This window comes from Dermacentor albipictus, chromosome 2, assembly GCF_038994185.2.
Source record: "Dermacentor albipictus isolate Rhodes 1998 colony chromosome 2, USDA_Dalb.pri_finalv2, whole genome shotgun sequence".
Classification (NCBI taxonomy): domain Eukaryota; kingdom Metazoa; phylum Arthropoda; class Arachnida; order Ixodida; family Ixodidae; genus Dermacentor; species Dermacentor albipictus.
The window spans coordinates 122,470,561-122,496,061 of record NC_091822.1 but is presented as its reverse complement, the minus strand read 5'-3'; the positions used below and the strand labels follow the sequence as shown (position 1 = coordinate 122,496,061).

Sequence of the window (25,501 nt, the reverse complement as noted above, 5' to 3'; positions counted from 1 at the left end):
TATTATTCCAGTGGCGTCGGCAAAAAATCGGCTGACTCGTTTTAACAAATCGTGCTTTGTTTTGTCTTGTCGAAACCGGCAATAAAGAAAACAAAAGAGCATCGGACTGGTGAGATGGGGTACCGAAGTTCGATCCCACAATCGGGCGCGTTATTCTCTCTCTCTCTCTCTCTGTGCGTGCGACACACACAGAGAGAGAGAGAGAGAGAGAGAGAGAGAGAGAGAGAGAGATGTTCTTCCGCAAGACAGCAGCAGTACCCAGCAGCCACAGTCAGTAAATTCCGGGAGTGTTCGCAAGGAAAGCTCGGCGGAAAACACAAAATACAATACGCGCGGACTGAGGCGGCTACGAGCGCACTATACTTAGCTTCCGCACCATTGCCTGCTAAGTACCGGAAACGCCCTTGCTGTTCGTGTGCGTTTCTTTCTTTTTTTCTTTTTCGTACAACATTAGCGCTCCCCTTCGCACAAATGTCGCACCAACCAGCTAAACAATACACTATCCTGAAACGGGAGAAGAGAGGCCGCGCGATACTACTGGGCGGAATTCACTGAGTGTGTGTGTGTGTGTGTGTGTGTGTGTGTGTGTGTGTGTGTGTGTGTGTGTGTGCGTGTGTGTGTGTGTGTGTGTGTGCGTGCGTGCGTGCGTGCGTGCGTGCGTGCGTGCGTGCGTGCGTGCGCGTGCGTGTGTGTGTGTGTGTGTGTGTGTTTGCCTCTCTGTCTCGGTCAGCAACGCCACAGCCTACATACGCGGTTCAAACCCGTGCATCGCCTGGCTCAGGTAAATCACGGAGACTCGGCGGTGTAAACAGCCATGCACTGACAAACACGCCGATAGCTTATCGTTAGTTTGCTTGCGTCGTTATCGCAGCCTCGTCTAGACGATTTGCAAGTGCCCAGGTCATGCAGAGTCGCTGAACCCGTTACACTGTCCAAGAAGCAGCACGCGTCCTCTCTTCTCACGAATAGACTATCGTATACTTGATGCATGAGCACGAGCTTCAATTATATATAAATAAATAAATAAATAAATAAATAAATAAATAAATAAATAAATAAATAAATAATGTACTCAGTGTCGAACACGTTTCAAACGCGTTTTTGTTCTTAGAGGCATCGACGCCTGTGCGTCAGTATAAGTGAGGCTTTCCAGATGAAAAACACCCATTTGTCATTTGTCCAATGACGTGGTACGATCGCGCGGGTTTTGTATAGGATCCCAGACGATCATGTCAAACTTCTGATCATATGATATGTAAAGCTACCTTCTCGTGGGTACTTGAAAGTGTTTCAAGGAATCAACATCGACATGAACGAGCTTGACGTCAGGCCTATAGCCGATCGCACAGAACGAACTATTGGAGCGGCGTGCCAGTCACCGATTCCGCGGGGCTGTGCGTGGACCACACACGCAAGCCCTGGGACGGTGCAACGCACAAGAATTTATTTCGCTACATTCCATACTGTTTTTATAATACGACGACTGGCCGATCTTGGCTATAAAGTACGCTTAATGCCCAACGTTTATACAGACCACCGACAAAGCGCGGAAAGCAAAACAAAAAAAACATTAAACTGTGGGGTTTAACTTCCCAGTCGCATATGAGAGTTGGAGCAGGAGGGCTCTGATTTAATTACGGAACCACCAGGGGTTCTTTTACTTGTACCTAAATCTGTATAAGCATAAACTAGCCTTTTCTTTTCTTTTTTCTTTTTAATCGCCCCCATCGAAACGCTGCCGCCGCGGCCGATATTGGAAGCTGCAAAACCTCGTGCACACGGCACGCTGATCGCTATAGCCGCTGATCGGGCTACCGCGGTGGACGGACGGAAGAAAAAAAAGAAAGAAAAATGGAATACGGACTGGTTACATTATTATCCGGCCGGCTCGGCCCTGCAGGCGTCGCAGCGCCTGCTGCAAAGGAACTCTGCACACATTGTCCAAAAACGAGGTCACCCCCAACGGTGCGCGAGAGGTGTGCATGTACGTGTACATGTACACACGCTATATACACGCACGTCGCTGCTTCCGTGATCTCTTCTCGGAATCTCCCGCGGAGCGAGCGAGGCAGTTCTCATTAGGAAGCAACGTTCGTCAAGTTTAGAACGACAGAAAGCTGAGCTAGTTGGTAAGGTTTCCTTATGCAAAAAAGGTGAGGCGTGCAGACAGGACACTAGAGAAGTGGACAACGCGAACATATATATATATATATATATATATATATATATATATATATATATATATATATATATAGAGAGAGAGAGAGAGAGAGAGAGAGAGAGAAGGCACACGGAATACACACGCGCAGCCGCTATACATTTACTTTCAACAACAGACTATTTTCAATACCGAGCCGTACCATATACCTCTCGCGCACTGCGATAGATCACTTGCAAGAAGTCACTCCTTAAAGAAAAGAAAAAGAAAGGGAGAGGGGAAGGAAAACTAGCCAGAAAACAGCTTTAATACACACGTGTTCCTCGCATAACGTTTTATCACCGCTTGTGCGTCTATATGTGCGTATAGGAAACCCTATAGCGCTTTAGGAGGCAATACGATATATTGATCGCTCGCCGAGGCAGGATTCACCAAGTGCGTCGATGCACGTGCTCAGCCTTTGTATACGGTTAAGCTGGTAACCTCGGCCTTATATATCTTTCTAAAATGACAGTATTATCCAATATTGCGCGGGACCCATGAAACTGAGGATGAAGCGCGAGAAATTCGTGAGGAGGCACTTAATTCGCCTTACTGTTCCTTGCGTTCCCTTAATCGCTCGTTAATGCGCATCTTGCTTGTCTGGACGACACGGTTCTCCCCACAGGACAACGCGGAATGCCGTAAATCACGCATGGTTTCCGGTCTACATAAACTTACTCCTAGGCTTTTATTCCGATGCTAAACAGCACGCGCGTTTGAGTACGCGAGAAAGAGAGAAGGAGATATAAAAAGTACACTGCAATAATGGTTAAATGAGTTCTAGAACGCGTGCCGACTGTGTGGTTGAGGGAATCCGGCAAGGGAGGTTCGGCATGCAAGCAGTGCCTCGCATTCGTGACTGCCATCTTAAGGCAATGATATATCGTATACAGCCCAGAAACCTCGCGTTTTCTTTTGTTTCACAGGGGATATATGTATACGTACGCCCTGTGCTTTAACGTGCCGGAAGTGCACATCGAGTTCTAAGGGATGACGCTGTGGTGGGCTCCGGATTCGCACGAGCGCTTTGCATCTCGGCCCCATCGGCGGGTATCGAACCTGCGGCCTTTTGCTACTACGCATACAGCCACTGATACACCAGCGGCGGGTGTGCTTGCGCGCCATCTTCCTTTCCGCTTGATATATAGTCGAATATAAGGCACTGAGCGGTATCACATAAAACCGATACGCCGCCACAGGTAAACGCAGCCGCGGCCAGGAGGCAACCTGCTACTCCGGTCACGATCACTGCAGCAGGTCCTTGCACGAGCGTGCGATCGCCCGCGCTTATATATGGATATGTTGCCATGGCGACCAACAAATACCAGCGCGAAGATCTCGAACCCGGCGAGACGCGCCGTTACCGCCAACGAACCAATTGTCCAATCGTTTCTACAGATCAGCTGTGAAAACTATATATACTAAGGAGTTCCAACTCACGGCGTGGCGCCCTGTGTTCCACTTCTTCCTTCTCCTCCACCTCTCGGGTGTAGGTGATGTGCGCTACCATCGTCATGGTGACCCCGCTCTTTTCCTCGTCGATTCGCCGAATCTGCTCTCTCCGTCAATCCAACAGCGCAAACGACGTGCCAAGAGGGATGCCCGCGTCCGGAGCGTATGTATGAAACGTCAAACTTTGCCCACACTCGACGCGTTTAGCACAACTCGCTCAAGAGAACGTGTATGCACGATCCAGTCGGTGGCACGCGCAGATCCACACGCACAAAAGCGGGCCACACGCACGAGAAAAGTGCCGCGAACAAGGAGATCTACCCGAGCTACTGGTGGGGGGGAGGGATCGCAATCAAACGTCGCCAACTCAAAAATCGGTGCCGTGCGCAAAACACAGCGAGGAGAGAAAACAAACGCGCCAGGCATGCATGTACAAGAAAGGAAGAAAAAAAAATCACGGAAACAAAAATGAAACCCTGGGACCCAGGTGGCCCCCGCGCACCCCCAGATCTATGCAAGCTTTCTCGCTCATACGCGGGCTCGGAGGTGTGGGCTCTCGTCCCACGCCCGCAATCCTCGACAAGACGTTTGCCGCGCCGGCGCCCCTGACGACTATACGACGCCGCCTTATTTGGATGAATGGAAAGGCGGCCGCCGAGAACTGGCGCGCCTCAAGAACGCGTCCGAGGGATCGACAATATACTGCGAGGGGCAAGGCGTACGAACCAGCCGCGGTACACGAACCAAGGTTACAAAAGGGGAGAGTGTCGTATGCGCCACAAACGTACATACACACGCCAGTTCCAACCCGGGGAAAATACCACGCGTTGCGCGGCGTGCGAGAGTTGTTTGTGTGCGTCGCATATACGTATATAGCATACGCATACTTCTATGCGTGTGCGTAAGCATGGATGTATGTGGAGCGACCCACGCCGGTTGCGCCACGTGACCACGTATGCCGAAAAGCGTGCGCCGCCGCCTCTGCTGCGACTCGCTGCTCCGCATACAACGAGGTGACGAAGAAACGTTTGTGTACTGCGTAGAAGAACACTGCTGGCGGCAGACTGCAGTCGTCGGGTGGACCGCGTCTACACACGCGGAGAAAAAAATGGAGCGATCGCTGGGGGCTCTCGGAAGGCCTTTGCGTACCACAACGGCCGCAGGCGTGCCACGATGGGCGGATTACAGTGCTTTCGGCGGGTTTCTCCGTCGAGTTACGGCCGCAAGGAACAGGTAGGCCGCGTATATTCGTTGTGCGTCAGTATACATAGTCCCACGCACGCAAAGAAAAGTTCTTATACGATGCCGGCCAACGGCAAGCAACTCTTACTAACGCAGACATTTGCGAATTCAGCACGACGTTCGTAAGCATTTGTGCGCAGGTGCCAAGTGACCGCTCCGTGAACGGCACAGAGAAGTCCGATGTATCAGGTTGAAATATGCGATCTGCTCGTGCGCAAATACACATGCTAAATTTTAGGATTGGCGGATGGCTCTTGTCTAAACGAAATCGTTTTACGCCTTAAAGCGGCTCATATAGGCTATACATGAGGGACGTGGCAGCGGTTGGCTACGCATTATTATTATTATTATTATTATTATTATTATTATTATTATTATTATTATTATTATTATTATTATTTTGACCAGCTGGGATTCAGTGCACCGATACATCTCGGCGCGCGCGTTTTGCACGCGGCACCTACGTATACACCGGCATGCGGCCGCCGCAGAGTGCATGCAATCGAACCCACGTGCTCTATAGCTCATCAACAAGGCCATGCTTCACGTTATTCGAACTAACACCATGGAGCTCGGGCACATCGAAAAAAAAAAATCCCAAATAAGAGATCAAGCTGCAGTCTCCACGAAGAGAAAACTTACAAAAAAAAAGAGAGACTGAAGCTGACACAGAGCTGACGAAAAATATTTTGTCTTCAGCCAGCAACAGTATACTGCACTTAATTTTGACTGCACGCACATCGGGTCGCCAGGTGGTTTTCTTCTTTTTTTAGTTGAGACCATTCCTAGCTTAACCTGGGAGACTGCATGATGGGCGGCCCCGAATTGGGTTAATTACTTGTCAAGGCAGTAAGACACTGCCGCCGGATGCGCCCGCACGCGCTGCTCGTGTCGGTGGCCTCGTTGCTGCACGGTTCTTTTTCGTTTCTTTTTTTCGTGAGACTTTATTACTACAAAGGAGCGTGCCGGGTCGTGTGTATCGAGGCCGCCCGCAGCATGACGGCAAGCAGCTATTTCCGAGCACCAAGCGACAGCTCGCAACAGCTGAGCCCGGCCGCGCGCAACAGAGAAAACGGGTCGCCGAGAAGACAGCGTCACAGAGTTGTTTGATTTTACGAGGGTGGACAGTGCAATTATCGAAACACCGTTTTTTTTTTTATTTCGTCTGGGCTGGCGGGCATCGTAACATGGGAACTAAATTCCGTGCAAGCACGAAGGCCCACTTCATGCGGATAGTGCAAACCATATATAGCGCCCTGTGTTACGCAACCATCGCTATAACGATCATGTTGTTCAGTTCTTAATAAGTCCCCACACCCCTAAGTACACTTTCGCGGGCTGTCTTTGTCCCGGCGAATGCCCAAAGTAATATGGCGGGCATCCACTATATACATGCGCAAGAGCGGGACACGTCGTCTTCATTTCATTTCATTTATTACGTGAGGGATGAGTTTTCATAACAGTGAAAGTGCGATACCAGCGCCGCCTTGAATTGACGTGGATCGGAGTGGTGCACTGCAATTGTAGGTGTAGATGGTTCCGGTCCCGTGCGGTCGTCACAAAAAAGGAGTGAAGATGAGTGGTGGTTTGCGCTGGGGGAGGGTAAACCGCTGTGGGGTGTTCTTGCGCATCTGGACATGCGATGAACTGGTAAGACAGCTGGAACTTCGAAGGGAGCATTATAAAATTTGTGGTAAAGGCATGACTTAGATATGTGACGTCGGAATTCAAGGTTGCAAGGGTGACCACCAGCCTTAAGCTCGGAAACGCTGGAATGGTAAGAATACACAGTGTAAAATAAAACGAGCTGCACGATTCTGGACGGATTCGAGAATATTAGATACGTTATATTGACGAGGATTCCAAATAGCGCATGCGTATTCTAACTTAGGGCGAACAAATGCAAGATAAGCTATTAGTTTCACGGATGGGGGAGCGAGTCATAAGTGCCTACGAAGAAAGCTCAAAGCGCTATTCGCAGAGTTAGCTATGCTGAATTACGTGGGTTGACCAAGAGAGATTGCTTGAAAATGTAACGCCAAGGTATCTTTAAGATTAATTGGATGATATTGCGGAGCCGGAGATGACATATTGCGCTAGTTCCTAATGCGGCCTTCGATGGAAAGACATTAAGGAAGCTTTCTTTATATTTAAAGACGTTAACCATCTGCTACACAAGGACTCCATAAGGCTGAGGTCGTTGTGAAGAGTATAAATATATGAGCTGTTTCTAATGGAACGATACGTCACGTACTCATCTGCAAATAGACGAATGGCATAAGAGATATTAGCTGGGAGGTCGTTAATATAAATGAGAAAAGTAGGGGTCCAAGTACTGTACCTTGTGGCACACTGCAGAGATTACGGGGGATCGGTTATAGATGAGTGGGTGTTAGCATATATAGAGACATTGTTGTCGACTGGCGAGAAAACTGCGAATCCAATTGTATGCAGGTGTGTTAATGTTTGATATAAAAAGTTTTAGAAGTAGCCATTGATGCGGAACATTGTCGAATGATTTTTCAAAGTCCAAGACAGCATCAACGGGTACATTTAGGTCGAGGCTTGAACTAATATAGTTACAGAATAAAGCTAGTTGGGTAACACATGAAAGTCCTGCGCGAAAGCCGTGTTTTACTAGAATGAAATCATTGCAGTCTTTCTGCTGGATAGGAGAACCTACAGAGAGAGACGCTCATTACATACAATGAAATTACAAAACATTACTACATGGAAAGGCGGGAGTCTCCACCCCCTCACTATAGGCTAAACAGAGCACAAGTAGTTACATTTAGGCAATTACAAACGCAGTCTTATTATTCACCTGCACAAATAAAGGAATATTATGACATTGCAGACATGAATATTATATGCAAAGCATGCGAAAAAGAGATATGCACGCTTGAACATCTGCTCTGGGAGTGTGGGTCGCTCGGCCCTGGCATTTCCCGGAATCGGTTTTTAGGAATGATTAGATCCCACGATCATATCCCTCAAGTCCTGGCTGTCCAGTACGCCCGTGATAGGGCTAGGAGGCATGACCTCCCGGTCCCAACATGGGACTAGCCAGGCAGGTGGCAACACCTTGTGCAGGACCAAAAAGTCTAAGAAATCGACAATGTTTGAGTAAACCACATGTTCCATTAGTTTAGAGCAAATGCTAGTAAGTGAAATAGGGCGATAACTGCTGCACAAAGATGGAGCCCCTTTTTTGGGTACTTTCCAGACTACCGGTACCACTTCTCCTCATAGTGACTGTTGGTAAATATGGCATAGTATCACACTAGTAGTCGATTTCGTGCTTTCTAGCATTTTCGCGTTGATTACGTCCACGCCACATGAAGATGTGAGTTTTAACGAGTCGATTAGTTTTGCTATGCGGTTTCGACAGAATGTGATTTCGGGCATCACGGTATGGTCGGGATAAGGAAAGGGAGGTAAGTTGCCGACAGGTTCGGCGGTAAACAAGGAAGAAAACAAGTGCGGCGGCCTCATGATTGGGAATTGGATGGTTTTGTTCGTCGCACAATGCTAATGGTTGGGGGTTATTAGGGTTAATGGTGTTCCAGGATTTCTTTTTTTTTTTTTGTAACATAGCGGACAATGTCTTTTAAAAAAAGGGAATTTTTTTCTGTGTTCGCGAGTCCTTCGAATTCTTTTTTCTATGGCACAGTAGCTGCTCCGCGCGCATGCGTCATTGCATCGTTTTGCAGAACGAAAAAGCCTTCTCTTTTTATTGTTCAGTCGCTTCAATGTGACGTTAAACCATGGGGATAATTTCTTTTCGGTTACGATGACGTTGGGCACATGCTTAGTGAACAGGTCTAGTATTTTGTTGTTTAAATAGTAACCAGCCAGCCTCGAATGGACGCCTTGAGAAGTCAGTTAGAATAAAAGTAGTGAATTCTTCGAGCTATGAGCTTGTAGCAGAATAATTACCCTTATCGTACAATGTTATCATTTTAGTTATCTTCGTGGGATGCGAAAGTTGACAGGAATAGGATGCATGTATTACTGAATGGTCACTGAGCCCTGGCAAAAACGTCATTTTTTTAATGTCTGTCGTGCTCAGATGCAAGAAGAAGATCTAGAGTATTAGAATAATTATCGCTGTAACGTGTGGATTCATTGATGGGTATCGTTAGTCCAAAGGTTAGGCATGAGTTGATGAAATCGTTCTCGATGTCGTTCTTGACACGCTATGCTAGATTGACCCAGGATACTGCCGGAAAATTAAAGTCGCATAACAGCAGTATCGGAAGATGCCGATAAGATTCGCTTAGACAGCGAAGAGCCTCGTGGTATTCGGGTCCAAAAAGAGGGTCACTAGCAGGAGGGCGATAACAAACACCAATCATCGTCGAGGGATAAGAAGCATTACAGAGAACGAACATAATTTGCAAACAAAAGAATGTTTTGATGTCGGTGCACTGAAGACTTTTACGACTACACATAATTACGCCGCCGCCACGTTCGTGTGCGGTAACGCCGGAAAATATTGGAATCCGGGAAAAGTTGCAGTATTTCAGACTCAAGTTATAGCAAGATTAAGCCATGTTTCAGTGATTGCAAGCAAATCTGATTATGTTGTAGTATACTTAGGTTTTGAAGAGCATCTACTTTAGGAAGAACGGTTCCTATGTTTGTATACAGGAACGAAAACCATTTCCTTCTCGGATTAATACTGCAAGGGCCTAAGTGTTTAAAGTGCGAGGAACAACCGTTTCAGCGTTGTGGTCATAAACATAGGGGTTACTACCAATTATGAGTTTGCCATATGCCGAAGTTTAAAGGATTGCTTTTGTGCCTTGCCGGCATCACGATGCTGTTTAACACCCACAACCTTTGCAGGTAACGTGCCACGTTTAAGGTTCATCGTCAACATGCTTGTCTGTTGAGCATGGTTTCATCACGAGAGCCACGTTTACATTTTCCATATCCTATAGACAAGAAAACTGCACTCTTACACTCCAACAGTGAAAAAAATAATAATAAATAAAGACTACGCCACTATTAGGTTGGCGAACTGCCTTACGGAAAAGCTGGCTTTACAGTTATGGGAGCCATTATAGCATGCCTGCAGACGAAGCCTGCAAGTAATACTGTCGAGTCCTGCTCCGCTCACCACCCGCTGCGCGTCTTCTCCCGTGCTGTACACAGAAGGGAGAACTGCTCGCGAGAGAGAAGACTTCCCTTCCCTCCTTCAAATCTTTTGCCACCATGCCAGATTTCGCCGTCACTACGCGGGAACTTCGGCAACTCTATTACGCGAGTCATTAATCAAAAGTTTGGTTCTCTAGCTCCTTCGTCCTTTAGCTTACCCGCGGCGCGCGCGTCGAAGCATGAAGGTCAGAATAAGGACGAAAACAAGAACTAAGAAAGGATAAGGTAAGGAAGCGTATAAAGAAACAAACCGGGGCAGCAACAGCAGCGGCACGTTTCGGGTGGCGCAATTAAACGCGACGCCCGTCTATATCGTTACGCAACCGTACGCGTTCACGCCACGCTGCGCCACCTGTGCGCAGACTCCTCCGTGGAGGTGACGGGCCGTGGAGGGGAGTCGTAGGCGAGCTAGCGCGTGGCCTGGCGACACGATGGTCGTCCCGTTGACAGACAGACATGCATGAAGTGCGCGTTGCGCTGCTAGCTGCTCTGTGACACCTGTTACACGGCTTGGGAAACCCAGCTCGCTATATATGTATAGCCTACACAGGTGGTGTCACGTATAGTGGGTGTCCGTGATGGAAAAGTTAGTCAAGGAAAAGAAAGAAAGAAAGAAAGAAAGAAAGAAAGAAAGAAAGAAAGAAAGAAAGAAAGAAAGAAAGAAAGAAAGAAAGAAAGAAAGAAAGAAAGAAAGAAAGAAAGAAAGAAAAATTATATAGCTAGGTAACGCGGCACTTCAATCAGCTCGGTTACGGAACCGACGCCTTCCTCTGAGACAACGTGTGCAGCGAAGGAAGGCTAACAATGCGCAGTGCATGGTGACCGCTTCAAATGGTGGCGAGTTTTCCTCCAACGGCAGACGTCGAGAACACCTGCTGCTGCTGCTCGTATTCACACCGATTCTAATTGCCTGCCTTTCCGCCTCTCTTTCTCTCGCATTCGCATTAGACTCAAAAAACTCGAAACTACGCAGAAAAACTTTTTTTTCTTCTTTCTTAAGCCAAACAGGTCAAAAGTGGGGGTCGACAACCTTCCAAAGCAAGTTGCCGGGTCACGGAGAAGACGTCAAGTAGCAAGCTCAGAAGATTTCAGTCTAAAGGACAGCGAAGCCTAATATGAACTTCGGCTCTATTATTAAATTACGCTCTTACAATAGCAAAACTGCCACTTTTAAAGCCAGAAGGAAACTGAAAACAGAAGACGGGTAGCGACGCCACCGTGTCGTCATAAAATTTGACAGCGTCTGCAGTTAATTGCTAACCCATAAAGTACAGGACTAAATCGTTTTCTGGAGCAACTATAGACGCAATCAACCTATAGCAAGTTTCGAGAATTTCCGAGAACTTTCGAGATGGTACAATGAGGACAGCGACGTCAAAAGTCGTACTGGCCGGCACTGAGACTTCAGCGCTAAACTTAAAAAACAAGGGGGGGGGGGGAAGGGAGCTGACATTCACTTTCTTAACCACTATAATAAAGAACACATTCCCGTCAAATGAATAAAAATAGAGCCTTAAAAGAGTATTTACGATTTTATACTGATGCCCCTTTCTTCGAACTCCTCATTCTCGAGGTATACGGCCTCTATGTCTGCAACCCACCAGGGTTATAAATAAACTCAAAGTGTGCGGTCACTGGTCATTTTTACGAAGAACACGTGCACGCGTGAGAAAACTGCAAAGGAGCTCGGAGGATACCGTCGAGTTTGCCGCGCACACTGTCAAGGCACAGTCATCGGTGTCAGGCAGCCCATCCCGGCAAGAAGACAGCTACTTTTTTTCCCCCGTCTATCATATTGGTAAACGACGCTCTGCCTTTCCCGACGGCTGTCTCGTGAAAATGCCAACGCGATAATAGAAAAGCAAAAAACAAAGCACACAAGACAAAACTGAAGATTTAAAACAAGAGTCGTCTAGGCGTCGTCTGCACAGTAGGCCTTTTCGCAATCCTCACCATGCTGTGGCAGCGCCGTTAACGAAGTGCGATTTCGAAACGGTACGGAATCCCTGTTGCCCAAAGTAACAAAACTTCAGATCAGCAACCCCCCGCCCTCTCCCTCTCATTTTTTTTTTCTGTTTCTCCGTCGGCTGTCTACAGTCTTCTCATAACGCAGAGGGCGCAGAAAGTGATCAGCGAAAAAAAAAAGAAAAAGAGTGACAGAGGGAAATAATTCAGCTTTAAAGTCGTCAGGCACAGGCATTGCGAAAAGACAAACCCTCGCATCGGTCGTCATACGCAGTGCGCCCCACAGCGTGCCTTTCACGTCATAAACAATCATAAAACGCGCATTGCCAAAGCCCACGGCCGACTCAACGAAAACAAACAGGAAGCGCAGACGGCGCGGGGGAACAGGACGATTTTAAAACCATCGAGCGACAAGACAAGGGACAGACGAAACCGTGCCTCTCCCTGGTTTCTCTCTTTTTTTTTTTCTTTCCAGGAAGGCGTAGCCGCATTTGCCCCAGCCGTCTCGATCGTCAGTCAACAATCCATCCATCAAGCCTAAGAACCGAGTGACGCGCCCCGGCTAAATACACGTAGAAAAAAAAAAGTAAAAAAAATAACATTTGGAAGGGTGGGAGGACAAGAGGGTATGTAACGGAGGAAGGAGTACGAGGATGCCAGCCGTCTGCAAGCTTGCGGTTGCACAAGCCGGGGCCAATACGAGGAGCTTCCTCTGCCATGAGCATCGGTGGGACGCCGTGCTGAGTACAGAAACCCGTTCAGCCACTGCTGTTTACACAGGGCAGAAGGAACGCGAACGGATGAAGAGTAAATAATGACTCTGTCGAACCCTCAGCAAACGAACACACCTGCGGCTTTCTTTTTGGCCAGTTCCCATGAAATAGGGAAAAAAAAGTGTGGCTACCCCACTGAATTAGCTGTCTCGCTCAAGCCTTAACGCCTAGGATCGCATTTTGTAATGACCTATATACTTCAATTTTACATTGAAGCTGTAAGGGCTAGTTCCCCCAGGATCCCGTGTCCGTGTGTAGACACAAAGCTCCCCATACATGGGCCGATCAGCGCAATGCTGGGCCGACCCGCGGTGGAGGTGAAGCAGGTGTTAAGGGACCCACATACACAGCTTCGCTGGCCATCCTTCTTAACAGAGTGGAAATGCGCGGAGTTTTTTCATCGCTTGTTAATGTCCGTCGCGTCGACTGACCAATATGCCAGCGATAACGCGCGGCTCAGCATCGTAAACAGAAAAGATAAAATTAAATTAAATGCATGGATCGCTACAAACTACGATACTTGAACTATATTCCGAGGTAGAAACGGAACCCATCCAGTGCTTCGTGTTTCTTGGCGCCTCTCGATAGGCAAATACTACTTCCGAACATATTTCACAGAAAAAAACGCAAGACGGAAACCTGGCGCCCGGGTAATAAGGGAGCTGCAATGACAAATCAGTTCTGCTAAATCCGGCCAGGTGGAGAAAAATTCGTGAAAGGAAAAAAAATTGTCATCCACCAGAATGTATATACCACGAAGCTACGAAGGAAACCCATACGGGTGGTTTCACAGAAAGACGAAACGCAGTTGACGTTTGTTGGACTTGAGGTAGAATTTGCCTTGCTCCGCGGGTTCCCAGACCGGGACGAATTCAGTCTAAAAATGTAGGCCGTTCCCGAGGTCATAATACGTGGCACTGAGTATGCGCCGCTCTTCAATGAATATCTGATGCCAAATCGGGTCACCGGGTAGGTGCCACTGAGTATGCGCGAACTTCGCGGTGGCGACGCCAGATGGCGCAGTGCGTGGGAGGAGCCCGGCTGCAGCAGACGCGCCTCATACATGACGCGCTTCGGCTATTCGCATGCTTGGATAGTCACTGTTAGGCGAGTTCTGCCTAATTTAGGTTAATTCCTGCCCAATTTCTTTTTTTTTTCTCTCAATTTTACGACCGGCCGATGCTGGTGATAATGCATACAGGCGAACCGCCGCTTTGACCGTCAGCGAAGCGCGCGAAAGAAAATAACTGCAATCGGGTAGTTACGTTATCGCGGCGCTGGCGCGTTCGGCGCACGACATTGACCGATACGGTGTACGAGGCTGTGCACGCATGCATCGGAGTTTAGAAACACGACGCGCGTTTCACAAACAGCGGCTCACCGCGTTTCGCGACGACGGAAGGAAGGGAACGGGCGCCTCTTGATATGCAAATACTGACACACGACGGACGGGCGGCGAAAAGGGCCAGTCGCGAGACGCGTCACTCGATTTCTGTCAAAACCGACACACACGCGCGCGCGCAAGAAAGGAAGCAGCGAAACCGCGCGAACACCGTATACGGGGGGGGGGGGGTGACGAAAGTGGCCCACACGGGAGCACGACACGGGAAAGGAATCATTTCCGCCGCGGGCCGCAAGCGTGTGGCGGGGAAGCCGAGTACCCCCTTGCCTGACTTACCGTTATATACATATTCGAAGCATTCCGCAAAAGATATAAGGTCACGGCGGGAGCCCGAAGCTTCGGCGCCCCGCTTGGTCACGCTTATCTGCTCGCCTCAGAAGAGTCGGTGACTCGCTGATCTGATGGAGAAGACGCGCGATTATGAGCCAGCCTCGAGTGCGCATTGTTAGTTCGTCATCCGGGCATTCCCTCCGTTGTCGCCAAGCGGGCGACGATGAGGCGAACGTCCGGTTGACGAACCGGTCAGAAGCAATAGCCCTACATGCTCCCGAGACCCCTCGTTACATTACATCGCGCTTTTGCTTACAGTCATTTTCAATATTAATGCGGAAGCAATTGCTTAACGCACTTCTCCCGGATATGACGTAAGATGCACGCGGGAATATATGGAAGTGGTTGAATCACATTCTTGTTGTCAGCCGTCGGGAAAGTTAATAATTTGGCGTAGACCATAGCGCCGTCAAAGACGAGAAACAGCCGTGCAGTGTGTTTTGAATACCGTGATATGACAAACAAAAAAATTTAGGACGTACTATCAACATAGCGGCACACCACATATACTCACATCGGTGTGTAGGCAAAGAAAAACATTTTAAATGATGAGGCTGTAGGATGGGGCTTGCTGGTGAAACATGCTTTAAAATTTGAATAACAGCGCAAGGATAGCAGAGGAGACACAAGAGAGAACAGAGCGCTCTGTTCTCTCTTCTCTCCCCTCTGCTATCCTTGCGCTGTTATTAAACTTTAAAGCATTTTCAATTATAACATGGAGACAGCCTCCTTGTTAACATTTAATGGGAAAGCACGAGCGTAGAACAAATGCAGACTTTCCCCTTCTGCCACGTGTACTGTCTGGTGGTTGGTGGCGCTGGTACTTTTCTACACAAGCGTGCAGTGTATTCATGTAGCGGCATGCAGGATGGCTGGATGGATACGGCTGAGCCCTTTGAATCGGGCGGAGGCACACGCCGCCTAGCCGTGACTAATAATATATATTGTACTTCGTGGAGGGTGAAATTTCACCCTTGCCTTGATTTTAGACACCAATCAGATACCCTCCGTTTGGTTATTTCCAGCCGCTTAAAGTCAATTTTTTCTCCACTGTCCCTAAGCCCCAATGCTTTGAAAAAGTCCACCCCGCTGCTTTGAGCTGCAGGGTGAAGTCCTTTACAGAAGAGTATCACGTGTTCAGTCGTTCCCTCTTCTCTCCACACGCACCGCATAACGTGTCTATTCCTTGGCGCTTGACTCGGTACGTCTTCCGCAATACTCCTGCCCTGGCTTTAAACAAAAAAGAGCTTCCCCTAGAATTATCGCACATATTTTTCTTTGGCAATTTCCTGCTCGAAAGTTCCGTATGTTCCCAGTGCCGATTTCTTCTGCATATCTGTTTTCCAGACCCCTCTCTGTTTCTTAAACCTTTTTTTTGACCGATGTTTCTTGGCTTGCTTCCCTCCTGCTGTCCAAATATTTGCGTGGCAATTTTCTGGTTCGCTCCCTCCATTTCATGCCAGCATTCCTTATGTACTAGTAACTGAAAACTTTCCTTGCCCACCACTTTCCCGCCATTTCTCTCAATGGCTCCTCAAATTCTATCTTGCTGCTACTTCTCTACCCTCGAATGATGTCCATCCCATGTCACCCTCCACCCCCTGATTTGGTGTATTTCCGTGTGCTCCCAAAGCAGGCCTATATACCCCTCGATGCTTAAAGGGAAGCTGAAACACTTTTCGAAAAAAATGAGTTCTCTGCGGCATTCTACAGTTTTGAGTCCCCCGAACACGAATATCTCGTTCAAAAAGGGCGGAAACAAGCGCAAGCGGCTGTTTTTTCATGAAAACGCGCACCAGCGCCTCAGGGTATCGCGCGAACGCCGCTGTTGCCCGTGATTGGTCGGAGCCGCGGTGACGTCAGTGGCGGCAGTCGCCGGTCGGCGCCGCCGTTTGAGAGCGTAGCACGCTGTTCTGTTCTGGCTGCATAGCTGAGTTGTAAGCATTATGGAACGTTCTCGCTGTCTCGGACAGCTTGTATTTTCGCCGTACATGTTCGAACCGACAGCCGATACGGAAAACGATGGCGGCAACGACGATGTTGAGTGTGCCAAAAGCTAGAGCGATGTGTACACCTTCTCGCGCGCTGGAAATCTTAGCTGTTACGTATGCTTTTTTTTTCATGTAGCTGCACGTTCCAATGACGGGAGAAAAAATGCGCTAAAGTGTCACTGGGAACTTGCTGCTGGAAGAATACCGAAGCACTAACTTCTCATTAGATTGTAAACACGGGTACAATTCCGCGATGTCAAGCACCTTGCCGCTGCTTGTCTGAAGTCCCGTGGTTTTCTGAGCGTTGATACACGATCGCGAACATAAGTGCCGCGTTTCAAAGCGCGCACATGCAGTGCTGCGAGGTACAGTCATGGAAGTTGCTTATCATACACATCCAGATCGAGATGGTCAGGGGGATTATATGTGCAATATTCAGAATATGGTTCGACGACTTTGCGATTGTGGCTCGATCAAGAATCGGTATGCGCGCTCCATGCTAGTGTTGACATAAAGATATTAGGCAGTTTTAGCACCGCCGTGTGGTAAACATGATAACTGCAACCGTACGTCGAATGTCACTAGGCAAGCCTATACTCCAATTTATACCTCAGGTGCAACGTTGTGGAAGCTACGCACGAAGTCCGGTTACCAAAATTTATTACTGCGCGCGTTTCCGTCTATGGTTCGCAGCGTGCCAGCGGCATTTGCTCGCGCGAGCATGCACGTGAAGCTGCCGCGACGGGCTGCAATTAAAGAATGCCGAAAAGAAAATTGATTTAAAAGAACGTGTTAGCAGCCGTATAAGTACACGGATTGTTTCTATGGGTAAATTCTTTTTTTTTTCATTCAGAACTGAGCTTATATATGAAAAGTTTTCTCAAAAATCGGGTCAAGAAACACCGAACTTTTTCTAAGTGCGAACGCAGCCACTGCAAGAAGTATCTCAAGCCTCCACAGCGTTGCACCTGATGTATGAAACGGAGTATAGCAACGCTAGCAACAATGCGTTTCCGCATTTGTCGTAAGGCTATCCGGCTATCGCGGAAATGGTCCAAGCACAGCACAGTTGATTTCGTCGGCACGAACCTATCTCTCCTCACCGCACTGCGCTGCAAGCTTCTTGTGCTTCGGGAACCTGTGAAACACCACATCGTCTCGCCCGCGTGTGTTCGCGCAGCCGAATGTTGCACAGAACGAGGGCATGTTGGGCGCCCTTGGCTGTAGGCACTCACGCAGCACAGAAGGAAAGAACAGTTTACGAAAATCGCAAAACAAACGTGAGCGGCGGCGGCGGCAAATCTCTCGTAGCGTCGTTCAGTAAAGCGCAGGACGGAAAGAGGCATGCCAGCGCATGCCAGCACGCCGGTCCGGCAGCTCGGTCCCCGCCAGTGACGTCACTCTCGCCGGTTCTCTCCTCTGGTAACCTCCTCACCCGGCGCTCCGGGAAGCGATGGGGGCGTGTCCGCGGGGGTGATTTAGAAAGCGATTTCCGCCCCTTATATTAACAAAACGAAGAAAAAAATTTCGGAACCGTAAATTATTAGGTCTGTTCTTCCCAATCCCGGCAATTCATAGAAATTGAAAACCGCTTCAGCTTCCCTTTAATTAATGCCCAACCTTGCTCGAACCTATGATCTCATGCACGGGACCGCGTTGCCGAAAGTCAGACTAGGGACCATCACTCCTTCCCAGATTCCCCTCACCACGAGGTGGTGAGAGGGATCAGGCATATGTAGATACAGCTCCAGCAGAGTGAAAGCCACGCATCAGTGAATTCCCTTAAACAGTGGACTGCACTGTGCATGGAGATGATGCTTTCACCATCTAACTGCGATATTAAAAAAAAAAAGAAGGCTTATCACCTTTGTAACATGTTAGTAACAAGAAACGCTTTGCAGCGCAATTATGTCCCTGGAGCTGTCTATGGTTCTCAGGGGGATATAGGGGTATAGGGCCAGATGCATGATTTAAAGATTCCTTTCGCTCGATTCAGTTCATTTATCTTAGTTCATCGCTCATGATTAATCCTGCGTGATGATAACATATATAGGTGGAGAATCGCTCGGACCAATACTAGATGACCAGTGAGAGGAAAGGAAAAGAATTGCAGTACAGTCAACACATTACCTCGGCCTAGAATCGCGCAATACACGATAACGTCTCAAACGGTATGCCGGAGAGGGAAACATGGCAGCACTTGCGCCGTTATTGCTTTTTTTTCTCTCTCTCTCACGCGCTGCAGTTGAACGATGAAGCCTAAACTGTCTCATTAAACATTCACTCGATTTCGCATCGCCAAAGCCTGTTTTGTATATCCGATAAACACTGGATGAAAAATAACGGCTCTCAGAGGACACGACAGCGACGCTGTAAACAGCATATCACGACACAATACCCTTCCACGCCCGCCTAGTGCGTTCGAGCGGCGTGCCGTTTGTCAAATGTTGTTGGACGAACAACAAGAGGCTGCGATCAAGGATGTTGAGCTCGCCGTGTGCTACGCGTACTAAAGGGACCTCAACGTGTACAAGGTCCGATAAAATGAAGAACTGAAAAAAGAAATACACACAGAGAAGAATAAAGAAAAACGATTCGGGCTGTATTCGTAAATTACCCTTCCACAATGCCAAAAAACACAACTCTCACAGTGAGAATAGGTTTGGTAGGTCAGATAAGGGTGCAAAAGCGAAAGGCTGGTGGCGACGCCGCCTTGAAGTTTCCGCACCAGCCAGTTGTGACGTCACAGATTTCGACGGCGTCTGCCCGGGCCCACTGTTTGTTTTCGTCGGTAAAGATGGACAATTGTATCGTGAAAGAGCCAAAGACCGAACATGGCAAGTATGGAGAAATTTTACTGCACGAGAACGGCCAAAACACGAAGAAAAAAAATCACTTTGAAATCTGTGATGTCACACCGACGTGCCGAGGCCTAACCGGGTTCCGGCGCGAAATCCGACAAATTAAAGCAGTCCATTTTCCCTTCTTAATACACAGCCACCTACCGCGAAATTAACGAGTACACGGTAGGGACTGGTTTTGTGATTTTCCTTATAGTGTCGCTTATATAGAAGATGACCAAGTTCAGCTGTTTTAGTAAATCACTTTTCCAGAATGCCAAAAAGCTCATCCTTGCCGTGAGCGGAGTTTTTTTCGTACACGCCAGAAAACTGCAAGAGGCCCCCTCGATTTTCCCGCACCAGCTTTTCTCGTAACATCATCGATTTTGACAGCGCCATGCTTGGGCTTTCTCGTGAAAGAATTAGAGGTTACATTGCATCCTAAATGAACAAAAGGTTCGACAAAGGAAGTCCGTGGGAAACTTTTCTGCCGCCAGAACGGGCCCAAATACGAGAAATTATACTTTGAAATTCGTGATGTCACACTGCGGTTCCGGCGCGAAATTCAATAAAGGGCAGTCTTCGCGCCTCCACTTTGACATCCAGTAACTAACATTTTTGCACCAAAAGAATGAAAAATTTGGTTTTGAAGGAATATATCAACCGCTCTATAAGCTGATTTAGCACAACTCTTCAGTGTTCTTCAGCTTCAGACCAGTTCCGACACTTATGGAAGCTGTCCGCTGAATCCGTTCGATCCTTCAGCCAAATTACTGAACTCCCAGAATACATTTGGTAACAATCTCGAAGCCGAAGCGTGTGGCGCTTATGTTTTTTCCGACTTCCTCACAAATTGTAATGACGCCAGCGCACGTCACAAATCCTCTGGTTCGATACACTCGACTTTCCCCATCAGCGACAGCATCTTTATTCGTTTCTGATATACTGATGGAGAAATCAAATGGTGAAAATCTCTTCACAGCGCTGAATATATACACACATGCCGGCGGGCGAAAGTGTTTGACTTTACGAATCCTGAAATTTTCCCTAACGCGGTACAGCCACAAAAAAAGTTTGCCGAATTTCTTCGCAGGATGTCAGGGGTCCAGAAATCCACTTTGAAAATTTTTTTTAGTCCTATAACTAACTACTCGAGCCACACACGCACTGTATTAGATATGAAATGACAGATTGCGCGTACAGGAGAACCGAGTACTGCTCAGAAACGCTGTAAAACGCGGCTCAATATCTTTGGAACTGTCGGTGTAGGTTTAATCGCTCTAGCTCAACAGATGTACTGCACACTCGCCAAGGAAAAGAAAACGCCGGACGATAAGACTATAGTCGAGGAAAACGAGGAATCGCGAGTACACAAATGTCGCGTCAAGGAACTTCGCGGTTCCAATGACGCGAGCGATTGTGTTTATCGTCGTGACCAAAAATGTGGAGAGAGAGAACTTCAAAGAAAACAATCGTTTGAAAGGCGGCGGTTATCCACTGCAACAGCTTGCAGATGTCGGGAGCGTAGGAGCAACAACGAAGCGGGGGCGCGATTACATAACTGATGGGGTTTTTAAGCTAAACGAAACTATACGCACGATGCAGACGTTGGGAAGGGCGACGTGGCAGATAGGCTTCGGCTTAACATTACTGACTAGCTTCATTTGTTTAAAAGCGCTCGGGATCCTGAAATCGTTGCGCTCCGCCCAGTCGAAATGTGCGGTCGCAATTCCTGATTGTTGGCTGCGGTGGCGTTTTTGCCTGGGCGGCAGAAGGCCACAGCAGCTGCAAGTTTCCGTTTTCGGCCACCTGTGCGCCCCAGCGTGTGACCGCTATACACTACAATGTCGTTACACGAACCTGCGTAATCAACCAAGCCCTAAGAAATTTTTCCCACGGCATCCATACATTTAAAATAAAGCTTACTATCAAAGAGCGCGGAACAAAAAAAGAAAACAAAGAAAAAAAGGACGTAGTTACTCATGCGGGTGACTAACGTAGTATGTATATGTGACGCCTCTGCGAATAATTTATATGTCTTTTCAAAGTACATACTGGGCCCTGTCTTGCACATACGCGCATGCACTAAAGATGTGTGTTCTTTAAGATTCTTAATTCTACTTTATTTTTTTTCTCTTTCTAATACGCAACCTTTATGTAGTTTGGCATCTGTTCAACAACATTTCCTAATCACTCTATAATTTATAACTACTACACACTTGCCAGGCTTTGTTACACGGATTGTTCACGCAACACTACGTGATATACGGGGACCTCTTCCACAACTCAGAGCTCTGGGGCCCCAACTGCATAATTCTGATACGTTGTATTCTGTTTGGTTACGAACAATAAGCTCTTCCGTTCTTTCTGGCGCCAGTTCGCGATGTTGCTTACTCGATACATCTCCGTGTGCTTCGGTACTCGGAGGTCAACCTCTCGCTACGCTACTACAATAATCGTGCGAAAGGTTGCATAGCATTTCCAAAGATCTATTAGTACCTCCTGGTTGGCATCAACATGTATGCTGAAACGGGCCCCAAAGTGTATACGTTGCCCTGATCAAGATCGAATTTCTTGGCCCCACGTGACTTCTTTCCGCGGATTGCACAACAGCGATCAAGAAGTTCGATCCCGATAGAGCTCGATCGCATCCTGTGGCAGCCGTATTAGGCAAAGCTGCATCTCAAGTTTTAAAGCGACACTGCCTTTTAGTTCAGCAATGCGACACATTCGCATTTTTGCAACCAGACCGTGCTCGTTGAACCGCGCAGTACACCTGTCTATTATAACGATCTGTTTCTTCTGCCCAGGGTTTGAGACTGCACATCTGACCACTGTTAGCGACCAATTAGCAACATATGCTGACGCTGCGGCAACCTTGTCGTTCGGTTTGCCAGTAACATGAGCAAAAGCTCAATGCTGTCAAGAAATAATGTCTTATCTCATTGAGCGAGCGGGGTCGTCAAAGTGACCCGTGCTGTTTTGCACACGGCCACAACGCTCGCACAGGACACCCTCCTTTGCGCAGCTATGTGCAGCGCTATGTTTTATAGTGAACTGCTGAAAAGAGCAGTATGCCAGAGACCTGAGGACAATGATTCATCACTACCAAGCAATTCCCCATCACGCGCCAACCGACTAGTACAAACAATGCCATTTTCAATGCCATCTGGTCAAAACAGCTCGTCCGTTATCAACTGATGAAAAGCTTTTTGACAAAGGGCTTTACGCCACTGCAAAGCTGTACAGCTTTCTTACAAATTAGTGAACAAGCCCTGACACGACAGGCGCATATTTTACCGTCGCCGAACATGTGAACAAGAAAGTTCAACACTTCATCCGTCAGCAACTAGTACTTCGGCACGATTTCTTTACGACATGCTTACGGTTTCAAGTTTCGTGGACTGTAAAAAAGCAGATCGCTTCTGTCACAGCTAAAGAGCAATTCGGTCGCCGTCAATCATTTGGACACGAACAAGGGCGATGATGTGGACGACAAGAGCTGCAGCACTGAACAAGGTCGCTCGGCGGCCTTGGCAGTGCGCTCAAAACGACAGGGCCAGCACTCTTGCCAAGCCCTTCGCTGCTGCTGCCGTCCAAGCCCGAGCTCTACGGGCACCCGGCACGTATGCAACACCTCAAAGGAGCACGGAAGAGCGCGCGCGTGCTCGCGCGCCAGACATTGCACGCTCGTCTAGAAACCAGTGTGCCCACAGGCCAACGCACCCGCCCTGCTGCTCCTGCGTGGGCCAGTCCAAGTAAAGGATAAAGAAGAAACCGTAAAACGGCCGGCTGCTCACCCAGATCCTCCATCGCGGATCGTTCCGAGGTGTCGTCGGCGTAGGAGTTGGGGCCGCGCGCGAGACGTGAGCCGAAGGCTGGGGTTGAACACCGCAAAAATAGAAGCAGCCGGAGTGTTGTTCCAAAAACTACCTTGGCACAGCGTCACGCACAGACATGCAGGCAGACAACCACTGGGCTGGAGAAGCACGCCGAGAGCGAGGGCAGGCGGCGAAGCGACGCGGCTAGTGGCGGGGCGATTGGTAGTCGTAAGGAGCCGTAGTGGTTGTACACCACCGCGTCGGCTCTAGCTAGCTGCCTTTTGCTTGTTCCGGGCACGATGCCTTTTTCTTGCTGCGTCCTACCGTCTGACACTTGCACACGGGAAAGCGTCGTCGGAGAGAGCAGCTACACTGCTACACGGCCACCGCGCAAGCGAAAGTGGCGCACGGATGGGTCTGCACAGACACAAGCAAGCGGCGAGCAAGCGCACGGGACGAACAGGCGCCGGCCCAGTGTTGTGGAACTGCGGCGCGGAAACGTCCGCCGAGCTGCTCGCGCTACGAGTTTGGGGATCTCCGACGCCGGCGACTGAGGTCATGCGCGTGACCTCATAGGCGCCGTAAACGCGGAAGAAGCACCGGCAGCCGATGTGGGGACAAAGAAAAGAATGCGGGAGTGGGGGGGGGGGGGGGGGGGGTGACCGGGACGAATCGCCGCTCACGAATTTACCGCGCGCGAGCACGCGCGGTTTCGAATGCACGCCACGTACGACTACACGTTTCCCAAAGCGAGGAAGAGCGGCACAGCACGCGCGTGCACGCAAAACGCCTTTTATTCAAGTCTGCTAAGGATCAATAACGTATCGCTTCGGCGACGCTAAATGCATGCAAAAAAGCACTCGGCGGCTACAGACGTACTTGGAAGTGGCCCAACTGGGCCCTATACATGTCCCAAACTTTTTTATTATTATTTTTGCGTCAATTTGTTATGCGCATTTCGCCACGTGCTTTGATTTCGTGCTAATCGCAAGAACACATAAAAAAATTAAAGAGAGGTACAAATATTACTATGCTACACTGACCTTGCATGGTGAAAGGCAAAAAGTGATTTTTCTGCCAGATCTGCATTGCATAACTTGTGGAAAAACGAATACAAATGCAGGCTGCTTAATATTTTGTCCTTGAGATCCTAGAGTTAAACCATAATTTCAAAAACTGTGGGCTACTTACACAAGCCATGTAGACCTGCAAGGAATTTTTAGCAATACCTTGACATTTGACATGTACAAATATAGTCTGTGGGATCACCCACATACTACTTTAGGAAAAAGAGCAAAAAAAACAAGGTGCAGGTTGGGCCATAGTAAGTGTTAGAAGGGAGTTTCACGATTTGTTTAGCCTGCAGGTGCCGGGACCTCGGCTTATGTCTGCTGTTGTGCATGAGCAGCTGTATTGAGTACTATCGTCTGGTCTCGATGCAATTCTAAATTGGCAAAAATTGTGGAGCAAACTGAACAATGACATTACATAACCTTCTGTTCTAAGCTTGGTTGTAGCTATAAAGAAGCAATATGGAAAATATTAGCAGCGTTTAGAGATGACACTATGGATATGAAGCAAATATGCACATGGTACAACTGCTTCAAGGAAGGCCAAACATTTGCCGATAGGGAGCCACCATTTGGAAAGCTTTCAACAAGACAATGGCTTTAATGATGAGATTCTTGATGAAGTGCAACCCTTGAACAATAAGAGACCAGTTGTGTGAGAAATTGCTTGGCTAGTGGATAGCAAGAAAGATGCTCCGACTTCCATTTTGAAGATGATCTCGGCACACAGTGGGTACCTGCAAAGTTTGTGCCCAGGATTTTGACAGTGGCCTGATAACTGCAGCAATGTATTGCCCCTGTTCATGTGACTCATGAAGTTCAGTCTTTATTGGCACAGTACAAGTATTTCATGAAGCTCTTTACTCTCCAATTATGGCCGCACGAAACGTTTGGCTTTACTCGAATGAAAGGCACCTGAAAGAAATGCATTTTCAAACCTGAAAGCACTGACTGAGGACGAGTCCCACTACTGTTTCGAGAAACGGATGGGCTGCATGACTTGCTGTGCAGAAGGGAAATACATTGAAAGCGATAAGGACAACAAATACATTAGGTGACGCGTCTGTTTTTTTCCTTTTTGGAATGTGGCTGGATACTTTTCAGACGGGCCTTTTATGCTCAGTAAGCTAATTGTATGTCCTCGTTTTAAGCTTGAAACAACATGCAAGTGCATCGGAAGTTTTTGGATGCAGCAGTTGTAAGCATCCAAATGTGGCAAAAAGTGCTGCAGAGATGAAAAATCAACACAGCC

At 48.2% G+C, this 25,501-nt stretch overlaps 1 protein-coding gene across 2 annotated transcripts in view; it reads right to left on the bottom strand.

Moving 5' to 3' along the window:
- LOC135910752 (leupaxin-like) overlaps positions 1–23,738 on the bottom strand; it is an 83,266-nt gene extending 59,528 nt beyond the window's left edge. The window contains exon 1 of one of the 2 annotated variants that reach the window (XM_065442832.2): positions 23,159–23,738. In XM_065442832.2, the coding sequence (XP_065298904.1) occupies positions 23,159–23,171 (13 nt within the window). In that variant the 5' untranslated portion in view covers positions 23,172–23,738. Of the gene's footprint in view, positions 1–3,640; positions 3,950–23,158 lie in introns of those variants that run through there. The other variant, XM_065442831.2, reaches the window with a different exon arrangement.
- Positions 23,739–25,501: the final 1,763 nt, after the last annotated feature.